This window comes from Alternaria postmessia, assembly GCF_024291825.1.
Source record: "Alternaria postmessia strain BMP 2775 chromosome Unknown scaffold_10, whole genome shotgun sequence".
Lineage (NCBI taxonomy): Eukaryota > Fungi > Ascomycota > Dothideomycetes > Pleosporales > Pleosporaceae > Alternaria > Alternaria postmessia.
Window position 1 is genome coordinate 555,239 of NW_026260083.1, and position 18,608 is coordinate 573,846.

The 18,608-nt window shown below is 51.8% G+C and overlaps 6 protein-coding genes across 6 annotated transcripts; all 6 read right to left on the reverse strand.

The window, feature by feature from the left end:
- Positions 1 to 571: 571 nt before the first annotated feature.
- J4E82_002655 (uncharacterized protein) lies at positions 572 to 2,824 on the reverse strand (the record flags this gene model as incomplete). Its single annotated transcript, XM_051728953.1, has 1 exon — positions 572 to 2,824. One exon carries the CDS (start codon positions 2,822 to 2,824, stop codon positions 572 to 574), a length of 2,253 nt encoding a protein of 750 aa, XP_051591471.1.
- A 1,170-nt stretch (positions 2,825 to 3,994) lies between these two features.
- Positions 3,995 to 5,092, reverse strand: NBP35 (cytosolic Fe-S cluster assembly factor nbp35; the record flags this gene model as incomplete). The annotated part of the gene is made up of 2 exons (XM_051728954.1): positions 3,995 to 4,944; positions 5,008 to 5,092. 2 exons carry the CDS (start codon positions 5,090 to 5,092, stop codon positions 3,995 to 3,997), a joined length of 1,035 nt encoding a protein of 344 aa, XP_051591472.1.
- A 427-nt stretch (positions 5,093 to 5,519) lies between these two features.
- Positions 5,520 to 8,812, reverse strand: J4E82_002657 (uncharacterized protein; the record flags this gene model as incomplete). Its single annotated transcript, XM_051728955.1, has 3 exons — positions 5,520 to 5,655; positions 5,705 to 8,667; positions 8,807 to 8,812. 3 exons carry the CDS (start codon positions 8,810 to 8,812, stop codon positions 5,520 to 5,522), a joined length of 3,105 nt encoding a protein of 1,034 aa, XP_051591473.1.
- Positions 8,813 to 12,223: 3,411 nt separating this feature from the next.
- Positions 12,224 to 13,273, reverse strand: J4E82_002658 (uncharacterized protein; the record flags this gene model as incomplete). Its single annotated transcript, XM_051728956.1, has 1 exon — positions 12,224 to 13,273. One exon carries the CDS (start codon positions 13,271 to 13,273, stop codon positions 12,224 to 12,226), a length of 1,050 nt encoding a protein of 349 aa, XP_051591474.1.
- A 1,239-nt stretch (positions 13,274 to 14,512) lies between these two features.
- Positions 14,513 to 15,466, reverse strand: J4E82_002659 (uncharacterized protein; the record flags this gene model as incomplete). Its single annotated transcript, XM_051728957.1, has 1 exon — positions 14,513 to 15,466. The coding sequence occupies one exon, from the start codon at positions 15,464 to 15,466 to the stop codon at positions 14,513 to 14,515; it is 954 nt and encodes a 317-aa protein (XP_051591475.1).
- A 41-nt stretch (positions 15,467 to 15,507) lies between these two features.
- Positions 15,508 to 16,260, reverse strand: J4E82_002660 (uncharacterized protein; the record flags this gene model as incomplete). Its single annotated transcript, XM_051728958.1, has 1 exon — positions 15,508 to 16,260. One exon carries the CDS (start codon positions 16,258 to 16,260, stop codon positions 15,508 to 15,510), a length of 753 nt encoding a protein of 250 aa, XP_051591476.1.
- Positions 16,261 to 18,608: the final 2,348 nt, after the last annotated feature.

Here is an 18,608-nt window from a genome sequence, read left to right on the forward strand (position 1 = left end):
GGCCAGACAGTATTATTACTAGGTAGTATCTATCAGGCATCCCGCTAATTGCAGAAGGGTTTAGTGCTGAGTACAATTGACAGGCCATGAAATTGATTTCTGGGCGAAAGTCCCACGCATCTAAACACCCAAGACACCATGTGGGGCTGCGCATGCCGGCAGTAAATACCTTGTCGAGACAGAACGAACTTTATGGATTTCAACCTGCAAAACCGCGGAGACGGAGGTTATTCTACCAATTATCTTACGGGTAGGTAACCAATGTATTTTGAGATGATACATGCTGGCACCGAGCTGTTCTTGCATACATATACATCATTGTGCTCTGCAAGAACGTAAGGAACGAGACTTCTGCTTTACCAACCCAATTAAGGGGTAACATTACAGACTAAACACTTATTAACTACTACACATCATGGCGTTAAGCCAAGCGACTTTCGAGAGGGTATAGACCAAAACAAGAAAGCAAAGTATCATCAACCAGTAACCTCCACCGTGGCGCCTCTTTATCTACCCCTCCAACCCCCTTCTGTTCACCATCCAAGCTCTCCCTCCCTCAGGATACACGCATCTACCACTTCGCATCCCGATCAGCATAAGCTGAGCAATCCAGCGCCGGAATGCTAAACCCATACCCATCCGTCCTTCCCTCCCGATCTTGGTTGCTAATCTCCACCCTAAGTGTGACGTCCAACCCATACGGTCCACACAGACCGGAGGGTACGATACCGTTAGCAGCGGGATGCTGAGTACCAGCCTTCTCTTCACCAATATGGAAGCCCAGACGCATGTTGTCCTTCTTGCCGGGAGCAGCAGAGACCTTGGACGCGGCGGTGTTGTTGGTGTGGATGGAAGGGGCGGAGCCGGGCGGTACACCGAGGGTCGAGGGAGTGGGAATATTGGATTCGCAGATGATGGCGTAGTTGCGGGAGGGCATTGTGGCGTGGTTGGCGGCGGAAGTCTTGGGTTCGATCTTTCCGTCCTTGCCATCGCCATTGATCTGGGCGGTAGAAGTACCGTTTGTCGCGTTGACGCCGTCGGGCAGGGCCGGATCGCGGTCGAAGATCTCAAGGAGCGTCTCGTCAGTTTCCTTGTCAAGGTGGTGGATCTTGTTTCGGCGGGCGAGCAGGTTTGCGACGGCTTGTGGTGGAGGCTTGTTGGTAATGGCAGAGCTAATGATGTTGGGCATATAGCGGTGGTCTGCTTCGGCAGGGATCTGATGTGTCTTGGGGTTGGTGTAGAAACGCCCAATGGCTCCTAGATGTACATCTCCACCGAGAATGGTGACACGCACGGAGAACTTCTTAGAGAAGGCCTGCAGACTGTGCATGAGGTTACGACGCTCCTCCTTGTGTTGGCGCGCAGTGTAGTGATCATCCAAGTCGTCGAGCAAATCGACTTTGCCGTCGAACTGGTTGAAGAAGCCTCCAGCGAAGCCGAAGCGCTTGTTCAAGAATTTGATGGGTGCGATCAGGGGTGACTGCAAGATGTTCTCGAGCCAGATCAGACGAGGGTAAGCGATTGGGACACCAAGCAGCAAGATCATGTGCTTGAGCTCTGGGTTTGCAGTGAACTCAGCATCCAGACGATCGAAGAGCATCTTGTAAGTCTCGGGGTAGTTGACCTGATGCCTAGTACGCTCTGTTCGAGCATCAATACCAGCAAAGGCAATGCGCGCACCTAGCTGACAGAAGATACTACGGCTACGTTCCTCAACATATGGGCCAGGCTTTGAGCCTATGAGGTATGATGGGTCGCCCTCGTCGTTGGTCATGACGAAAGTGTTTTGCACTTGGGCAGGATCGGCGGGCGTTGTTCCTTCTCCCTGGCCGCTTACATCGGTCGTCTGCGGCGCATCGGTCGTGAAAGTGCTCTTTGGAGGAGCAAGATGATGCTGGAAGAGGAGGTAGTACTTGTGTGCAACACCACCAATACCGCGGAAGACGGCGCAGTTCATGAAGTGGTCAGTGTATGAGCCAAAACCATCGATGATGTCGTGGTCATCCCAGATGTTTACCTGAGGGATTTGGCTGTTGGCCGTAGAAAAGGGTGCGTGGCTGTACCATCTAACGTAGTTATTGTAATAGTATTCATCACAGTCGGCACGCATTTGCTGACCGAAGGGGAATTCTCGTCGCTTATGGGGGCTGTGGATATCGGTCCAAGGCTTGAGAGGGCCGTCTACTCGCACTCCATCGTTGTAGATCTGGTCGCCTCCTCCGATCATGACGTGGAAGGGTCGCTGGTCGTGCATGCGTAGAACGTCGTTCCACAGTACAGGTCCACACCAGACGTCCATATCAGTGCCTACACTGAAGCCATTGCAGGAGTGGAACATGATACGCATCGACTGTGTAATCGAAGGTACGACGAAGTTCTGCGGCTTCTCCTCCTTCTGGGTGTCGGTGTACTTGAGGTTCTGGATATCGTAACGCCATCTCGACTCGAATGGCTGCATGGGCGCATCGATACGGAAGCGCCAGAAGGCCCTCTTGCTGTCTTCATACAGCTTCTCGCCGTGAAAGGTGCGCGCATCTACGCTGAACCTCACGTCGCCAATGTTCCTGTCGACGGGACCAGCTGGTGAAAGCACAAGCTGGGGGTTCGGCTGTGCCTCGTTCGGGTTCTGTTGGCCAGGCGTAGTAACAATCAGGACACTGCCATGCCAGACGGGCTGCCCGGCCTGCTGGTTGCTGGTGCGTCTGTAGTTGAGGAGCGGTCCCATGATGACATCCACCACGCCCGAGGTGCTGATGACCTGAGGCCCGGCCCCAATGCCTATCACGCCACTGGGGTCCTCATGTTGTTGGTATTCGGCGGCCATGGTAGTAGCCGATCGCGAGCGATGTTGGACAGCGAGAGAAAAGCGCAGGTATATAAGCAGACGCGTCGAATATGTTTACCAGTCTACACTCCGGTCAGCCTATTGAGTCAACTAGACCACGCGGCAACCTACAATGGCGATGCGCTCAGGGTCCAAGAGTTGAGCTCAGGCGCAGATACGATGCGCGCCGCTAGTATAAGTCGCGTTCCTGTCGCAATTGAAGCAATTGCACGCCTATGGAGAGCGCGGGTAGTATGGAAACGATATCAGGCGGGGGAGAGTAAGAATTTCAGGAAAGGCTGGGGCCAAAATGAAAGCGCCTCTAGCCTCAAAGTCTTGAAAGTTGTTGTGCCTGTGATTGATGGCACAAGGGACGGCAGGGATAGTTGCCGCTAGCCGGGTGGGCCATGACATCCTCGACGCTTCCGCGCTGCAGTGCATCCCTCACACACGGGGCCTATCGCGATCTTCTGCATGGTCTGACACGCCGTCTCCAATCCCACCCACCCCATATGTCAGTTTCCTCAAGAAACCTATTTTCGGTCTCTTGCATTCATCCTCGCAAAGTCTATGAGCTCATTATCTTCCTCCCGCGCCACAAGCTACCCAACCAAGCTTTCGATGCATGCGCCAAGCACCCGCTATCCTTGCCAAGCATTGTATATGACGATGATCAATGGCTGTGGTGTGGCTGCCAGTCCACTCTAATTTCCACACGATAATCTGCCACACGAAGATCCAACGGGGCGGCGCCATTGTGGCAGTGGATGACGGTGACAAGAGGGGTCAAGTGGCTATGCTTGTTCACGAGTGTGGTTTCCATCAGGTAGCATTACAGTACCGCAAGTCTGCATTGGCATCGCCTCATGAAAACACAAAACGAGAAGATACCCCTAATTCGTATCACTCTATCTCTTGTGTTCTTTTGTATGTCATGTTCCAGTGAGTCCATTGTGGTGATCTGCGATGCTTGCGTCAACCGTCTTCGTAAGTTTTTACGTTTCTGCCACGGGCCGACTGAGGGACTCTGTATCATGTGATCGTGTGTGCTATTGGCGACAAGCGGGTTCGTCCACGAGTATATGCTGATGCGTAACACTATTTATGCTGCTCAATTTACAATATCAATAATCCCTATTCATAAACAAACCTCATTAGTGTTTGACAATATCAGACTTCCTCTTCATCCACAGGCAGCACCTCTTCCCTACTCAGCCCAATCTCCTCCCCAACTCTCCTGACAACCTCTTTGATAGCAGCACATGCCGGACTGTCCGGGTACGCTGTTAAGAAACTCTCCCCAAAATCGCATGCCATGCCTATCCTCGGGTCCAGTGGTACCTTGCCCAAGAAGGGTATATTTTGATCCTTAGCCAGCCTTGCTGCACCACCCGTACTCGCTCTGAATATCTGAGACTCATGTTTGCAACCCGGGCACACAAAACCGCTCATATTCTCAACGATGCCCAGTATAGGTATGCCGGCTTTCCGGCAAAAATCAATCTCTTTCCTAACATCGAGAAGCGAGACTTCTTGGGGTGTGGAAACGAGGACCGCGCCATCGACGCCGCTGGCTTTGAGGAACGAGTTTACAGAGAGATGTTCGTCGGATGTGCCCGGTGGTGTGTCGACGATCAGAAAGTCCAGTTCCCCCCAAGTTACGTCCATGAGGAATTTCTTGATGAGACCGTTCTTCTTTGCGCCTCGCCATATTACTGCATCGTCGCGGTTTGGTAGCATGAACTGTACGCTCATGACTCCGAGGTTCTCGCTGACCCATACCGGTTCCCATCCTTCTCCGCTGACGTGTATTGTCTCTTCTTCCACACCCATCATCTTTGGTATGCTGGGTCCGCAGATGTCTGTGTCCATGAGCCCGACCGTCGATGACGGATTCGATGCGAAGCCATGTGATAGCATTGTGCTGAAGGTCGACTTTCCGACGCCGCCTTTACCGGAGAGGACGAGGATCTTGTGCTTCACCGAGGAGAGGCGTGCGGTTATGATGGGTATGTCGGGATCGGGGCCCTTGGGTGCGGAGGCGCATATTGACTGGTTGGGACATCCTGCGCATGAATCTGCTTGACCGGCTGTGAGGGATTCGGGACCAGGACAGTGTTCTGTCGCAACTATGTTAGTATTGTACTTTCGCCGAGTTGCGAAAAGAGGCGGGGCAAACATACCTGGCTCAGGCGCAACGAGTTTCGGCGCAGCCTTGAGTGGCGCTTCGAAATCGACCTGTACTGGCTCTTCTAGGGAGGGCGCCATGATGTGTGTGAATGTGATTGGGATGGGTGTGAAGACTACATTGTTGCATACTGAGGGAAAGTCCTAGAGGCTTGATAATCAACATTGGTGATAGGGCTGTAATGCTTGGCGTTTTGCCCCACGGGTCTCGTCCGACTTTCGGCACCTACAACCAAAAGCGTGCATTCCGCGCGGGTCCACCGGCCAGCCTGATCTTCATTGGCACGAGCAGATCTCCCATGACACTCGACCCACTGCTTTCAGTTGTTCATTGTTTCTGTTCGGGAGCCAACTGTTTAGAACAAAACGACATCATCACTAGCTGAATGCTTGGGCGCGTTTGAGGTTTGAAGTCATGTGTCTATTCATGCAAGCTATGCTCGTCTAATTCACGTCATATTCATCCCCATTTGCTGGGAACCTATCCACTGCCCAAGTCATGAGACATCTACTTCAACTTGACCATCACATACGGGATCTCAACATCCTCCTCCTTCTGATCCTCAGCCGTAATCTCGAAGATGACGTTCTTCTGGTGCTCGGGTACTGGCTTCTTGCTGACGTGCTCAACAAGCTTGCTCATACTATCTTTTGTTAGTGTCTGCGTACAAGAGGGGAGTTGGAGAGATTTACGTGAGAGGCATCCTATCCTTCAATTTGGCTGGAGGGTAGAATGATGCGTAGAGCAAACTAACACCAGAGCTGATCATCTGGATCGATAGACCCTTCTTCTCAAAGTGGTCCACAAAGTCCTTGAGGGGGATATCATCCACCTCAAAACGATCCCATAGCTTGTCGATCGTTACTTCGCCATCGTGCCCTTGGTATGTACCCTTCGGGCTTGCAATCGGCTCACTGAAACCGAAGAATGGCAGCGCCAAGTTGATGAAGCCGTTCTTGTATTGCTCGATGTCCGTCTTGCCGTCAATGATCTTGTACAATTCAAGGTTGACGAGACCAGTCACCAAGGCGGTAGTGGTAGCAATGGCCGGAATAATCTTTCCAGCAATGAACTTGGTTTTATGACGGTCCGCTTGCTCAATCTTGTAGTTCTCAGCACGGAGATTACTGGCAGCAGTGATGAAGTCAATGTGGTGGTTGGAGTCATCATCCTTTTCGAACTCGACAGGCTCAAGCTTGAATCCGGCGAGAGATTTTGGTGCTGGAAGTTGCTTGATAATGCTATCAAGCGACTCATTATCATCACTACCAGCCTGGTTAGCGTTCGGGTCTGGCTCCTTCTCGTCGGCCTGGATCTTCACAGTAGGATCGGGCTGGAAGTCAGGGACGATCATGTCGTTGAGAACTTCAACGTAGTGCTCCTTCGATGCATTCGGCTTGATGCCGTAGTTGAACGCATGTAAGGTGGCAGCAGCTTCCACATAGGTAAAGTGTGTTGGGTTTGAAGAGTCAAACTTCGATGGGTCTGGCGCACGCTTGGGTCCTGACCAGAATGGCTGACCGGAGCCGGTCTTGGAGTCCTTGGGGAAGTTGTACAACAACTGCGCTATCGCGTGGTTGTAGTTCTTCTCGAATTGATGACGAGCCCAAATAATGCAGTCGTCAAAAGACAGCGGCTTCTCGGTGACCAGGAAATCCCGCAAAGTCTCCAAAGTTTGCTTCTCGTTACCAGACTGCTTCAGCGATGCACCAAGGTAGTCGGGTTGCGTCAAGTACAGGTTAACGATCTCCGGACCCTTGACGAATAGCGAATCAAATGACTCTCGCGCCCAGGCGATAGTGTGCTCAATCCGGTTGGGGAAACTCCTGAGTGTGCACATAGGGAAGGACTTCTCGGGAGGATCTTGCGATGAAGAGTAAGACTCTGTAATAAATGGCAGAACAACCTGGGTGTTGCCCTTTGTGCCGAGAGTACCACTGTCAAGCAGAGGCTTGCGGAAGAACACACACCGTCGGTCAACGTACGTGCGCGCTTCTACGTTGTCCAGCGCGTTTGTTACACCGTCCAGAGAATTCCAGAACTCCTCGTTGAAGATATGCTCAGTCTCTGGGCCGACCTTGTCTTGAAGTGTCACAATCTTTCCACTGAGATCAGGGTTCATGACCTGAACAGCCTTTGCTGCAGCGTCACTCTTTAGCTTTCCAACATCTGCTGGTCGGAACAAGAATTGTCGGTTCAAGTTGCTCTTTTCGATCTGGTCATTGTCGGTTACGGTAATCTTGCCCTCGGGGCCAGTACCAAGACCCATCATAGCCCAGTTCTTGAGCATCTCGCAGCCGATGGCACCTGCACCAACGAGAAACTGCTTGACGTTGCTGAGCTTCTTCTGGTATTCCTGACCCAGAACGGCGATCTGGCCATCGTAGCGCGAGCCAATCGGGGCGCACTGCTCTTCCGAACGGGTTGTGGAGGTGGGAATTGACTCCAACGAATCGAAGTAGAGGAACTGAACAATGGGGTGGAATTTTCCAGACACGGACTTCAGAACTTCCTGAGCGGCCATGCCACCGAAGAACGCAGCGACAGGGCTGAGGTCACCGCGCGCTTGGTAACTGAGTTCCTTGATGAGCTTCTCGTCCAGCTCAACCTTCTCCTCCCCTTGACCTGCAATCTCTTGTGCGATCTTGAAAAGCTCATCCGCATCGGCTTCGTGATGAGGACGTGGGAACTCGCCCTTGTGGAAGTTCGCGAACTTGTGAATAGCCTGGATACCGACGTGTAGCTGTTGCGGTCGGTCGAACTTGGCGAAGTCGGAGATGAGAAGCTCAGGCTTCTTGAGCTGCTTGCTGAAAGGCTCAAAGTTGATGATCTTTGGCATCTTGACCTGAATGAACTGTCCTCCCTTCTTGTACTCTCCTAGGCCAGAAACATCGCCGATAGAGAAAGTATATGGTCCCTTGACCTCAATCTTGCGAGGCGCACAGCCGTTCAGGCCCTCCATACCCTCAACTTCGGAGAATGTGACCCAGTCGCCATCTTCGAGACCGTGCCTTGTCTCGTCTAGTGCTGACACGATACCCTCCTCATCGATGCCGGCGATGATGCCATTATTGACGTTCTCGCCGGTGGGGTCGCCGATGGTGAAGTTCTTGCCAAAGTCAGTGAAGATGGTGCCGAACAGACCGTATGTGTCAGTAATGACAACGTAGATACCGTTGTCGTGGCAGTAGTCTGCGATCTTGATTTGGTCGTCGAGCAGCGTGTCGGTGAGGACAATGACCTGGAACTGCTTCAACTGCGACAGGTCTGACGTCAGATCCTTTCCACTGAATTCCTGCACAGGTGTGTATGGGTTGAGCTCGGAGACGCGAGGCACGGTGACGGAGGCGCGCGGCTTCCCCACATCGGCGGGAGTAAGGAAGAACTGCGACGATAGATCGGCGAGAGCGGCGGGCTTGGGGTCGTAGAGTGTCAGCGACTTAACACCGGCTAGGGCGATGTTCTTCGCAATCTCGACACCGAGACCTCGTAGACCAGCAACGAGGACATTGGAAGAGCCCATGCGCTTCATGGCCTCATGGCCCAGCACGTACAGCTGCCTGCTGTAGAGGGATTCATCGATGTCGCCGTTACTACCAGAGGCTTCCTTGAGTTGTTCGACGGCGGTGGCAGGGCTGTCGACTTGCATGTTTTCCTTGGATATGTTAGATGGAGACCAGATAGTGCAAAAGGTACTGCAGTGCAGAGAGTGTAGGAGATGTCGAGTACATGAGTTGCAGATGCGGAGGCGCAACCTAACAAAGCACTCCCTACTAATCGCCGGGCCAACTTACTGTCATGGCTTTCTCTTTCTTGCTGGGACGAATGTCCTCGCCAACGGCTTTCCGCTTCCCCAGTTTGCCGACTGTCGTGAAGCCTAGACGCTGTCAGGTGTGGCGGTCGCGGGCGCCTGGATTCGAGTCGCGGGGTAGTGCTGCTGTTTAGAGTTGTGAAGATGGACAAACAAGGTCAACAAGTTCGTCGCTGGTTTGGTTGAGTATGGAGGGTGTAAATGTAAGGAAGGCAAAGGCTGAAGGCGCAGCAGGGCAGGAGGTTATTACGTGAGTACTTGTCACAGCGAAGGTGCTGGAGCTCCACCCTAGCGCCATCCCACTTTAATCTTGGCGCAGTCGTCACTTCCGCCTGGAGTTTGCGCTTCCAGCCAACCCTCGAATCCACAACATCACCACTGGTGCCTGCTCTGGGCTTCGCGACACGACTGCGTACTCTCATTCACAGATCCTGCAAACTTTTTTGTCAATCCCGACTGGCCCGTGAAATGCATCCGATGTCGCCACTGTACCGCATCTACGCATCTGTCAAGCAACCACGACTCTGACCACCACGCACAGCTCCGTGTAAAGAAATTCATACTTCGTCAAATCACCTGAAAGATTGCAAAGATTCGCTCTTCCTTGACCCAGTTCGAATTGACTCTTGATTCGCGCTCTCAGGCTTGTTTGAGTCAGCTCTGTTTCATACTATCCTGACCGAGGTGTAGCAGTACTTACACTTTTGCATCCGTCGGATCTCAGATTGTATATCTTCTCCGGTCGCTTCCTTGCTCTACAAGCTTGTCAGCACAGGCGGTCTTTGCGTGGCTCGTCGACACACTGACGGTATGCTAGGGGTAGTTGCCTCTGTTGCCAAAGAGAAACTAGGCCAACAGCAAGTTGAAGCAGGCCAAACACGATGGCTGCGATGGAATCGGTGGACTGGCTGTCAAGAGGCATTGAATTCTACGGCTAACCCACAGTCTACTTCAAATCATAGCATTTAGAGATGTCTGTCGATAAGAAGGCGGCACGGCTCATTGCCCTTCTCTATATCTTTCGACATTGTACTTTTGCATGCTGAGTTGTCGAGATTTCTGCAAAGCCACAGCGTTCCGGGAACAATAGTAAGTCAAGAAGCCAATCCCTGAGCGGCAGGCTGTTTTGTACTTCTGTGTCGTTATTTAGGTGTCAAACCTTCGAAATTGTACTTTTGCTGACGCTTGCTTGATTGGCTAATGGTCACTCATGCTGTGTTTTCAACGTGCAGGAAGGGACCTTTTTGCGCATCTAGCCGACCAGGGGGTGTCTAGTATGAATTGTACTTCTGTCTGCTGGCCAATAGCGTTTAGATATAGTTCAGCCTCGTGGCACAGCCCACCACACATATAAACCACCACGAGAGACCCACCATCTAGCTTCCAAGCATACAGAGGTTTGTTTCTTCGTTTCGCTGTGTACCCTCAGAGGTAGTCAGAAACCCTCCGGCTCTCCTGTCTCGACAGCATCACAACATCTGGACGACAAGCATAATTCTTACAGCTTCTCGGAAATCCACGCAGTGTAAATCTTGGCCCGGCTACGATGTCAGCCACTAACGACACTTCGGTATTTGCGCTCCTGCCTCAACTACAAGACATTGTCCCAGATACTCGACCGCGGAGGAAGAAAGCGCGGACTCTCCGCGAGAGTGACTGGGAACCATACAGAGACAGAATTATACAGCTGCACCTTACGGAAAGACGGCCGCTTCCTGAAGTAAAAAACATGATTGAACAAGAAACTGGATTCGCTGCTGAGTGGGACAAGCCCTCCATCGCTGCATCATAACCAGGCTGATGAGCTGCACAGGATTCGTCAGTATAGATCTCGTCTGACTCAATGGAAGCTGGATAAGAATATCAAACCAGAAGAGATGAAGGCCATCGTAAGACATCGCCAACAGAGGGGCCTTATCGATACAAATAAGGGTAGTCTCAGGTTCCGTGTGAGAGGTCAAGAAGTCGAACCTCAAAAGATTGAGAGATGGATGAAGAGACACGACCTTCGTGAGAGCATGATATATGCTCCAAGTCCTGCAGCATGTCAGTTGCTTGGACGTATGTGTCAACTGAAAGGTGTTAACGAAGTGCAGCAACCCCTTCCGCTGTAAGCTACGCAACAATTTCCGAAATTGGATCACCGGGAATACGATTGATCCCTTCCCCGGGGGCCATTCAAGATGTCGATATGGATAGCAACAACTCTCCTCCTACGCCTCGCCAGAATATCGGAAGCCCTCCCACTACACCACGACTAGCAAGCACGGATCCACGTTTCGGACCTTTTGTGAATCAGACCAACCATGCATACGTTTATGCAAAATGGCAATATGAGTATACTATACGCGAGTACGAGTTCGAGCGGGACATTCCAGACTTTACTCTAGACCTCAGCCCAAACGTGTCTCAGGTTCTAGAAGCAACCTCAGAATCACTTTCATCCGTTCCTGACAAGCAAACTGTAATAGTGATCGGCAGAAGTATAGCGCAAATCCTGATTCGGGATTGGATTGGCATGCGTATCTCGCTAGGTGCGCAAACAGACGTCAACTTGCATTTCTATATCCAACAGGTCCCGTCCACAGAGACTGTCAATGTCAGACTCTATGTCAACGCGGGACTCTCACCACAGTCTTGGATTATGGGATTTGATTTGGTTAAAGACTTGCTGGCTACCCCACATTGTAAGGCCGCTTGGACGTCTGGTACATTCAGTCCTACTCACCTTCCAGAGTCTATAAAGGGTTGGCCGTTAGTTGAGGTTCCATGGGACGAGTTACAGCCTTTCTCGTGGGCTCATTTAGTGAGCTAGTTACGATGCAAGTCAAAAAGAGACAATGCGTACTTCATGTTGACGATTGACTCTAGTGAGCGGAACGCAGTAACACCCAAACACCAAATTTAACATCACGTTAGAGAGCATACCTCGTGTTCACAATCGTCTTTGATTTCATTCCCATACCATTGCTTTCATATACATCTTTCTTCCATCCCGTGTCTCATATCCTTGCATACGCATTTCCTCATTAATCGCATACGTCGAGAGAGTAAGAAAAGTAAACCAAAACCAAAACCAAGACACAACATAGACGTCGCTTTGCAGTCGTGAGCGAACTCCGCTGAAAACGCCCAAATAACGCCAACAGGGTCAACATTGTCGAAGCCCCGTGTACCCACGATAAAACCCACCCATGCCATAAGGTATCAGCACGGAGCTAGACACAAGGAGAAAGCAAATAAAGACTTTATACAGTTTTGAAAAGTTGCGAGAGAGATTCCGTTGGGTGGGACGTTTATCTTCTTGATGAGTGGCGTGTTCGGCGTGTGTGGCGATCAGATGAACTTGCGCTGCCTGTATGATTGTTAGTAAACTGCTGGGAATCTCAAGGCCGTGGATTTACTTACTCGAACTTGTGTAATCACTGTACATGTATGATGTTCCACTGACAGTGGTACTCTTATCGTCAACCTTGGCATCATGTCTCCTCTTCAGGCCCAAAGCGAGCGCGAGACCACCAAGTCCAGCCGCAAGGCCCAAACCCTTCTTCGCACCGCTGTGCTTCTCAGAACCAGCGCGCGATGGGCGAGAAGGACGACCGGCTCCGTACCAGCGACCTCCAGCAGCAGCGCCACCGCTGTGGTGGTGCTCTTCGATGTAGGTTTCTTCGTGCGTGTGCTTGCGCTTCTTGCCGATGCCGAAGATGGCAAGGAGAGTGTCGAAGAGAGCGCGAGCGCAGCAGAAGAGGCAGAGAAGGAGGAGTAGCAATATGCCCAAGATAACACCGATAACGATACCAGCGATGGCACCGCCGCTGAGACCGCTGTTGCTCTCTTCGGTTGGGACGAGGCCGCCGCCTGCTGCGCCGGTGGGGATGGGTGTCTGGAAGGGAACGGTCGCGGTGGGGGTTCCGGTATAGGTGATGACTACTACGCCTGAGCTAGTTGGTCGCAGAGGAGCAGATGGTGATATACCTCCGGAGCTGCCACCAGCGATCAGCGCGCAAGTGCCGGCGCTGGAAGACAGACAGTAGAAGCCTGAGTCGCAGCAAGTAGAACCGCAGGGGTTTTGCGACTGGCTACATGTCTGCGTTGCGACGGCAGGGACATATGTGCTGTAGACTTCGGTCTTTGTGAGGAGACCGACTGTCTCGACGTATGTGGTAGTGTGGTATTGCCAGTAGCCGCCTGCTGCTTCTGTGGTCGCTCCACCAGAGCCGCATTGCGCCTGGTTACTTGCGTCGGTGTAGCAAGTTGAACCCGAGGGACAGCATAGCCAGCCTCCGTAACCACAGGGGTTGTCGCAGTCGGCCTTCTTGACAATCTGCGACGCGTTGTGCAGTTCTTGGAACTCTTCAATGTGGACGGGGTATGGCTTTGCGAGAGCTGAGGGCAGATGTGCCAATGCGACCAGGCCGAGTACGGCTGGAGGAGCATTGAAAAGCCACATGATTAGAGATGAGCGATTGAAGGACCAAACGCAGTAAGAACGAGGTTACTGCGATTGGAATAGATAGGACCGTTTGCAGGAAACGGGGAGAGAAGCGAAAGAAGAAGCGCTCTGCAATTCGTAGATATCGCGCAGTCGGCGTGGGAGCGGTGAATGGGTGGATATTGGTGCTGCGGGGTCGATCCGTTGGCTAGCGTGTCTTTCGTGTGTCTGCTGGCGTGGGTGACTGGTTCCGCTGGTGGTGCAAGTTTGGAACCACAAAAAGTCAGCTATTATTTTGAACTTGAATTATAGAGAGAAGAAAGGGTGGTAGGATGTGTGTAATCGTGCAGGAGGAGGTGCGCAAAGAAAAGGGTACACTTGGAATAATCGTGTGGTTGGAAACCGCGGGAGAGGTTGGGGGTGGTTGGGGGACCTTTCCTCACCAACTCCAGCAACACCGGGGTTATGCGCTTGCGGGATTTTTGAAACTTGGCTAGAGTCCAGTAGTGGGAACAGTACGTCGTGTCGTTTTCGTGATGTCAATCAAGTGAGTTCGCGTTCTATGAGAAGATGTGTGCTGCCTCACGACTCTATCAGAGGGGGTGTCGTTTACAGTGACGCTGAGCGCTCGCTCCGCCTTCGGTTCACCCAGCAACGACCGTCGCGGCATCACCTAGGCACCCTCTTCGTCTCAGCGCACGTTCAATACCACCATCCGTCATAGCAATTTCCCCCAGAAGGATGTGCCCGGCCCGTGTTGGTCAAAGCCAGATTCCTGTCTTGGCTTCGGGCAGTAGTTCCTCAAGCACTCTGCCTCGCGGAGTCCCGTGGTTCTGCGCATGCAGCCTGCAAGCTGGTGCAGTGGTTTGCCTTAGTCGCGCATAGCCTCTTGGTATCGCTATACTTCTTTCCGCTGCCTCCGAAAAACCGTTGACTTGTCCTACTCGTTGTCAAGATCCAGACTCCAGATTTCCGGCCGGCTATAAATATCTTCCGCCGTGTACCTGCAGGGCTCGTGTGATGTTGTGGGCCGCCTGCTGTGCTGGCAACTGGCCCTTCCGTTTTGCACATGCCAACCACTACACCGTAAGTCGATGACAGGTACGCAGCAAGCTGTCAACATTACCGAAAAGGAAGGTCAAGTCTCTGTTGTCAAGGCTTTCTCCGCATAGTTTCACATTTCATATTGACTCACGTCTCTCTCTTAGGACAGTAAAGCGTGCTTCCACCATACCCACCACACAAACGTGTGACTCTTCAGCTCACCCTATCGAGTCCATACTCCACAACCATCTTCTCCGCCGCTTTTTGCGCAATGAGATACGCCGTAGCCTGCGTGTGATTATTCGTTGTAAGAGGTGCAACGCTCATATCCACAACCCTCAACCCCTCCGCTCCCCTAACCTTGAACTCCTTACTCACAACCGCTTCTGCATCGTCGTCCCTTCCCATCTTACAAGTACCGCAAGCATGCCAAACTGTACTGGCATTCTCCCTTGCAAAACCATCCAAATCCGCATCGCCCATGGACTTTGGCCCAAGAATGGTACGCACAATATGCGGAGCAACGACAGGATTTCCTGTTATTTTCTGCCACGTGTTGCGGATAGCTTCGCGAAAAACACGGACGTCGAAGGGGTGCGTGAGGAAATTTAGCGCAATGACTGGTTTGTCAGACGCCTTTGCTGACCGGAGTGTGACGGAACCGCTGGACTGAGGGTTCATGAGGAAAGCAAGGAAAGTCATATATGTGTTCCCTTCCTCGAGCTGTGTGCCTGGTGGCCAGAGTATGGAGTTGTTGATGAACTCGTATGTCGGAACTTGATCTCTGGACAGAAATTCTTGGACATCGAGTGGAAGCGCCGAATACTCCTCGTACGATTCCAAATCCGTTAGTTTGAGGAAGCCGCCCCAAAGTGAGGAATTCTGGAGGGCGAAGGCGCCAGTTTGGTCTTTGGTCCAGGATTCTTGAGCTTCAGCGACAAGGGCGGGGTTATTGTCAAAGGCGTATTTGGAGTTGATTGAGCCCGAGACTTCGACTGTCATGAAGGTGAGGACGTGATCTTTAAGGTGCTTCCCGACCCCAGGCAAGTCGATCTTGACGTCGATACCGACTGCCTCGAGCTCGGATTGCGGTCCGATGCCGTTTAGAAGGAGGAGCTTTGGCGTGTCGATCGAGCCGCCACAAACGATGACTTCGTTGTTTGCCATTGCTGGTATCTTGTCAGTGCTTGTAATTTCTCTGATCAATCTTAGTCCAAGGCTGTACCTTCTCGTCCGTCTTCCGTGACAACGCCAACGACCTTCTTCCCCTCCCATACGAATTTTTCCGCTTTCGCATCTGTCCACACCTCAAGATTGCTCGGCGGGTCCACCAAATGCGCAATCGCACTAGTACTCCTCCCCTCCTTACTATAGCTATGCGGGAAGACTGCAATTCCTATCGGGTCGCCCGAATTGAGATCAAGGTTGATCTTTTCTCCCATAGCAGCCAGTGCCTCCATCTGCGGCACCACGCCTTGTTCGAGCACAGGCGGGAGACCAACCTTTAACTGCCCCTTCGTACCATGGGAATTAGTGCTAGGATCAGCAAGATGTTTGTAGTCTTCTGAACCCGAAAAGTCGTAGTTCTCGATAGCTTGGAAAGATTTCTTGACCGACTCCCATTTCCAGCTCTCATCGCCTACTAGATCGCTCCAGCGATTGTAATCTTCGCCACTGCCGTACAGATAAACGGCAAAGTTCAAGATGGAACTCCCGCCCAAACCTTTGCCTCTTGTATACGGTATGTTTCTGCTGTTCAAAGCAGGCTCAGGTTCGGAGACGTAGCCGTGGTCAAGATCTGGACGGAGAGCTTGGGCGTAGTAACGGTGGTAGGGCGCACGGAGGTAGTCACCAGAGGGGGTGGTGCCTGCTTCAAGAAGGAGAACAGAGGGTTTGCGTAGCGAATGGGAGAGTCGGTGGGCGAGGAGACAGCCTGACGTTCCACCTGAGGATAGAACCATTAGTGTTGAAGGATGCATAGGAGGACAACGGGAACGAACCGCCAACGATCACGAAATCGTACTTGGGTGTCATTCTCAGGGTTCAGGTGCGCGATACAACTAAGTAGTTGGTAAATAGGATGCAGACTCGAAATCTGCGCGGTTGCGCTATCTTATATCTCCCATTGCTGGATGCAAGTAGCATGCACCCTGAATTCCAACTTCATGCACCGACAATATCGAGGCACAGGACATGGAGAGCGCTGCCGTCGGGAAGCCTTCGCACATGCTTAGTGGCTTGGTTGGTCCCGAGCATTTGGAAGAACGTACGAGGTAGCAGCATCCGGACAGTCTAGCCGTATCTGGTCCCTGACGCGTGCATGTAAGCTAACTTAGCGGCTTCCAGCTGAGTGATGGAGGGATGTGTAAGCAGCCATTTAGGAGACCTACCACATTGAAGCTGGAAACGCCTGCCTAAATTGTATAGCTCATATTGCGGATCAAGCCAAGGATTTTATGATCTTAGCAACCTTGGAAGTCTCCAACTCTGTCTTTAACAACGCTGTGTCACAAAGTACAACTTATATACTGGACGCAATAGGTTGACAGACGGTTCGGAAAGAAAGCGATACTACATACATTGATGAAGGGTATTTACTAACTGGCCCAGTTGAATCTGGTAATGAAGCGCTTTCCGCCGGAAAACCCAATCGTCATCATGAGTACCTAGGTATGTTGCAAGACGTGGTAGCAATGATCTCAGCTGACGAGGTAGCTATATCCGGTATTCCAAATTCTCAGACACGGCTTATCTTGACATCGGAAATCTCACAGCGTTGTCTTAACACAGGTCCAATACACAGTACATCTGGTCTACCGAGCAAAGCTTGATGACTTTAGTCATCTGGTGAAAGACGCAGACAGGCGGGCGTACTGGGATCACATCTATCTATCATGCCGCAGCTGGGGGTACTTAGTTACGGCTTATCATTAGCTGACGACTCGGTATCTTGGGTTGCCGTGCGCGTTCTGTAAGTCTCGGCTGCATGCCGTTAGCACCACCTCCATCTGACGAAAGGGGGTTTCAGACATAAACGTACCACTAACGCACCCCTCAAGTTCAAAATGTAGATCTGAGAAAAGACGAGGCTGCTGTCACGCAACATCAATCCTTATCTAGCCTCTCCTCACAAACTGCACGGCCGCTAATGCTTCACAGATTTCTTTCAGCTTGCCGCTTTCTCTGGCCTCTGGGGGATGCTCGAAACGTCTTCGGTTGAGAGCCTGGTGACTTCGTTGTGTGTAATCACTGTCGACATCAAACTCCCCGGTATGCTATTCCTCAGCCAATCTGGTTTTCTGAACAACCTCTTGCTCTCAGACGCTGCACAAGGGCCTTCAACTGCGTCCAGATTTGGAAGTCCTTGCTCAACGTCACTCCGACCACCTCGGTGTCTTTCTTCATCACTGCTAGAAACTGTGGCGAGACTGCGGTGGTGAAGTGGCGAGAATTTTGAGAAGCTGCGTGCGATCAACGCGCGCAGATCTGGCAGCGACGCTGCGATTATGGCAAATGAGATTTGAATGGCAACCAAAATGTTGACAGCGCTGCCAAAATATCGCATATTGCCTTCGCGACGCTTAATGAACGGAATCTGGAGAAGAGCGACAATACAAACGACAAATCCCAGACCGAAGATGAGTACAAGGCCAAGTCGTTGTCGGATCTTTAGTTTGGAGAGCTGCCACACGTAGGGAATCGGGAGTGCGAAGATCAAGCTATCAACTATACTATCACCAATGGCTGCAGAATAGCTATATATCGCGGAGCTGAAGCACTGTGATCCAGTGAAGTCGAGCCAGTTCCTGGTCCATAGCTTGCTAATGTCTTCGCATAAGACTATGAGGACGGTGAGTACTTCGATGAAATGCGCAAGCGCCAGGAAGAGAAGAACGTAACAGCATCTTCGGAGCGATGCCATTCCCGGTGGAAAGATTCGAAGGTAATAAGCCAAAACCGAGAACCGCGTGAATGTGACAGCGAAGATGTACGCAACACGGCGCTCGAAGATGTGCTAACACATGTTAGTATGTTACGATGCACCAGGGGAATGACGCACTTGATAGAATGGGATTTCCGACGTTTTATCGGGACTAGCATAATGATTAGCACAGATCCTATCATTCGATGCACCCCATGCGCACCCTTTTCGGTCGTAGCCCCAATTGTCGTCCGCACTCATACAAGATATCACGGTACGTGCGACAGCCGCTGCCTGGTCGTGGTCAGCTTCGGTCAGGCATGGGCTGTACAAAGCGACGGGCTAGTTTAGTCCCTCACATACCGTGCCCAACATAATTAGAACATC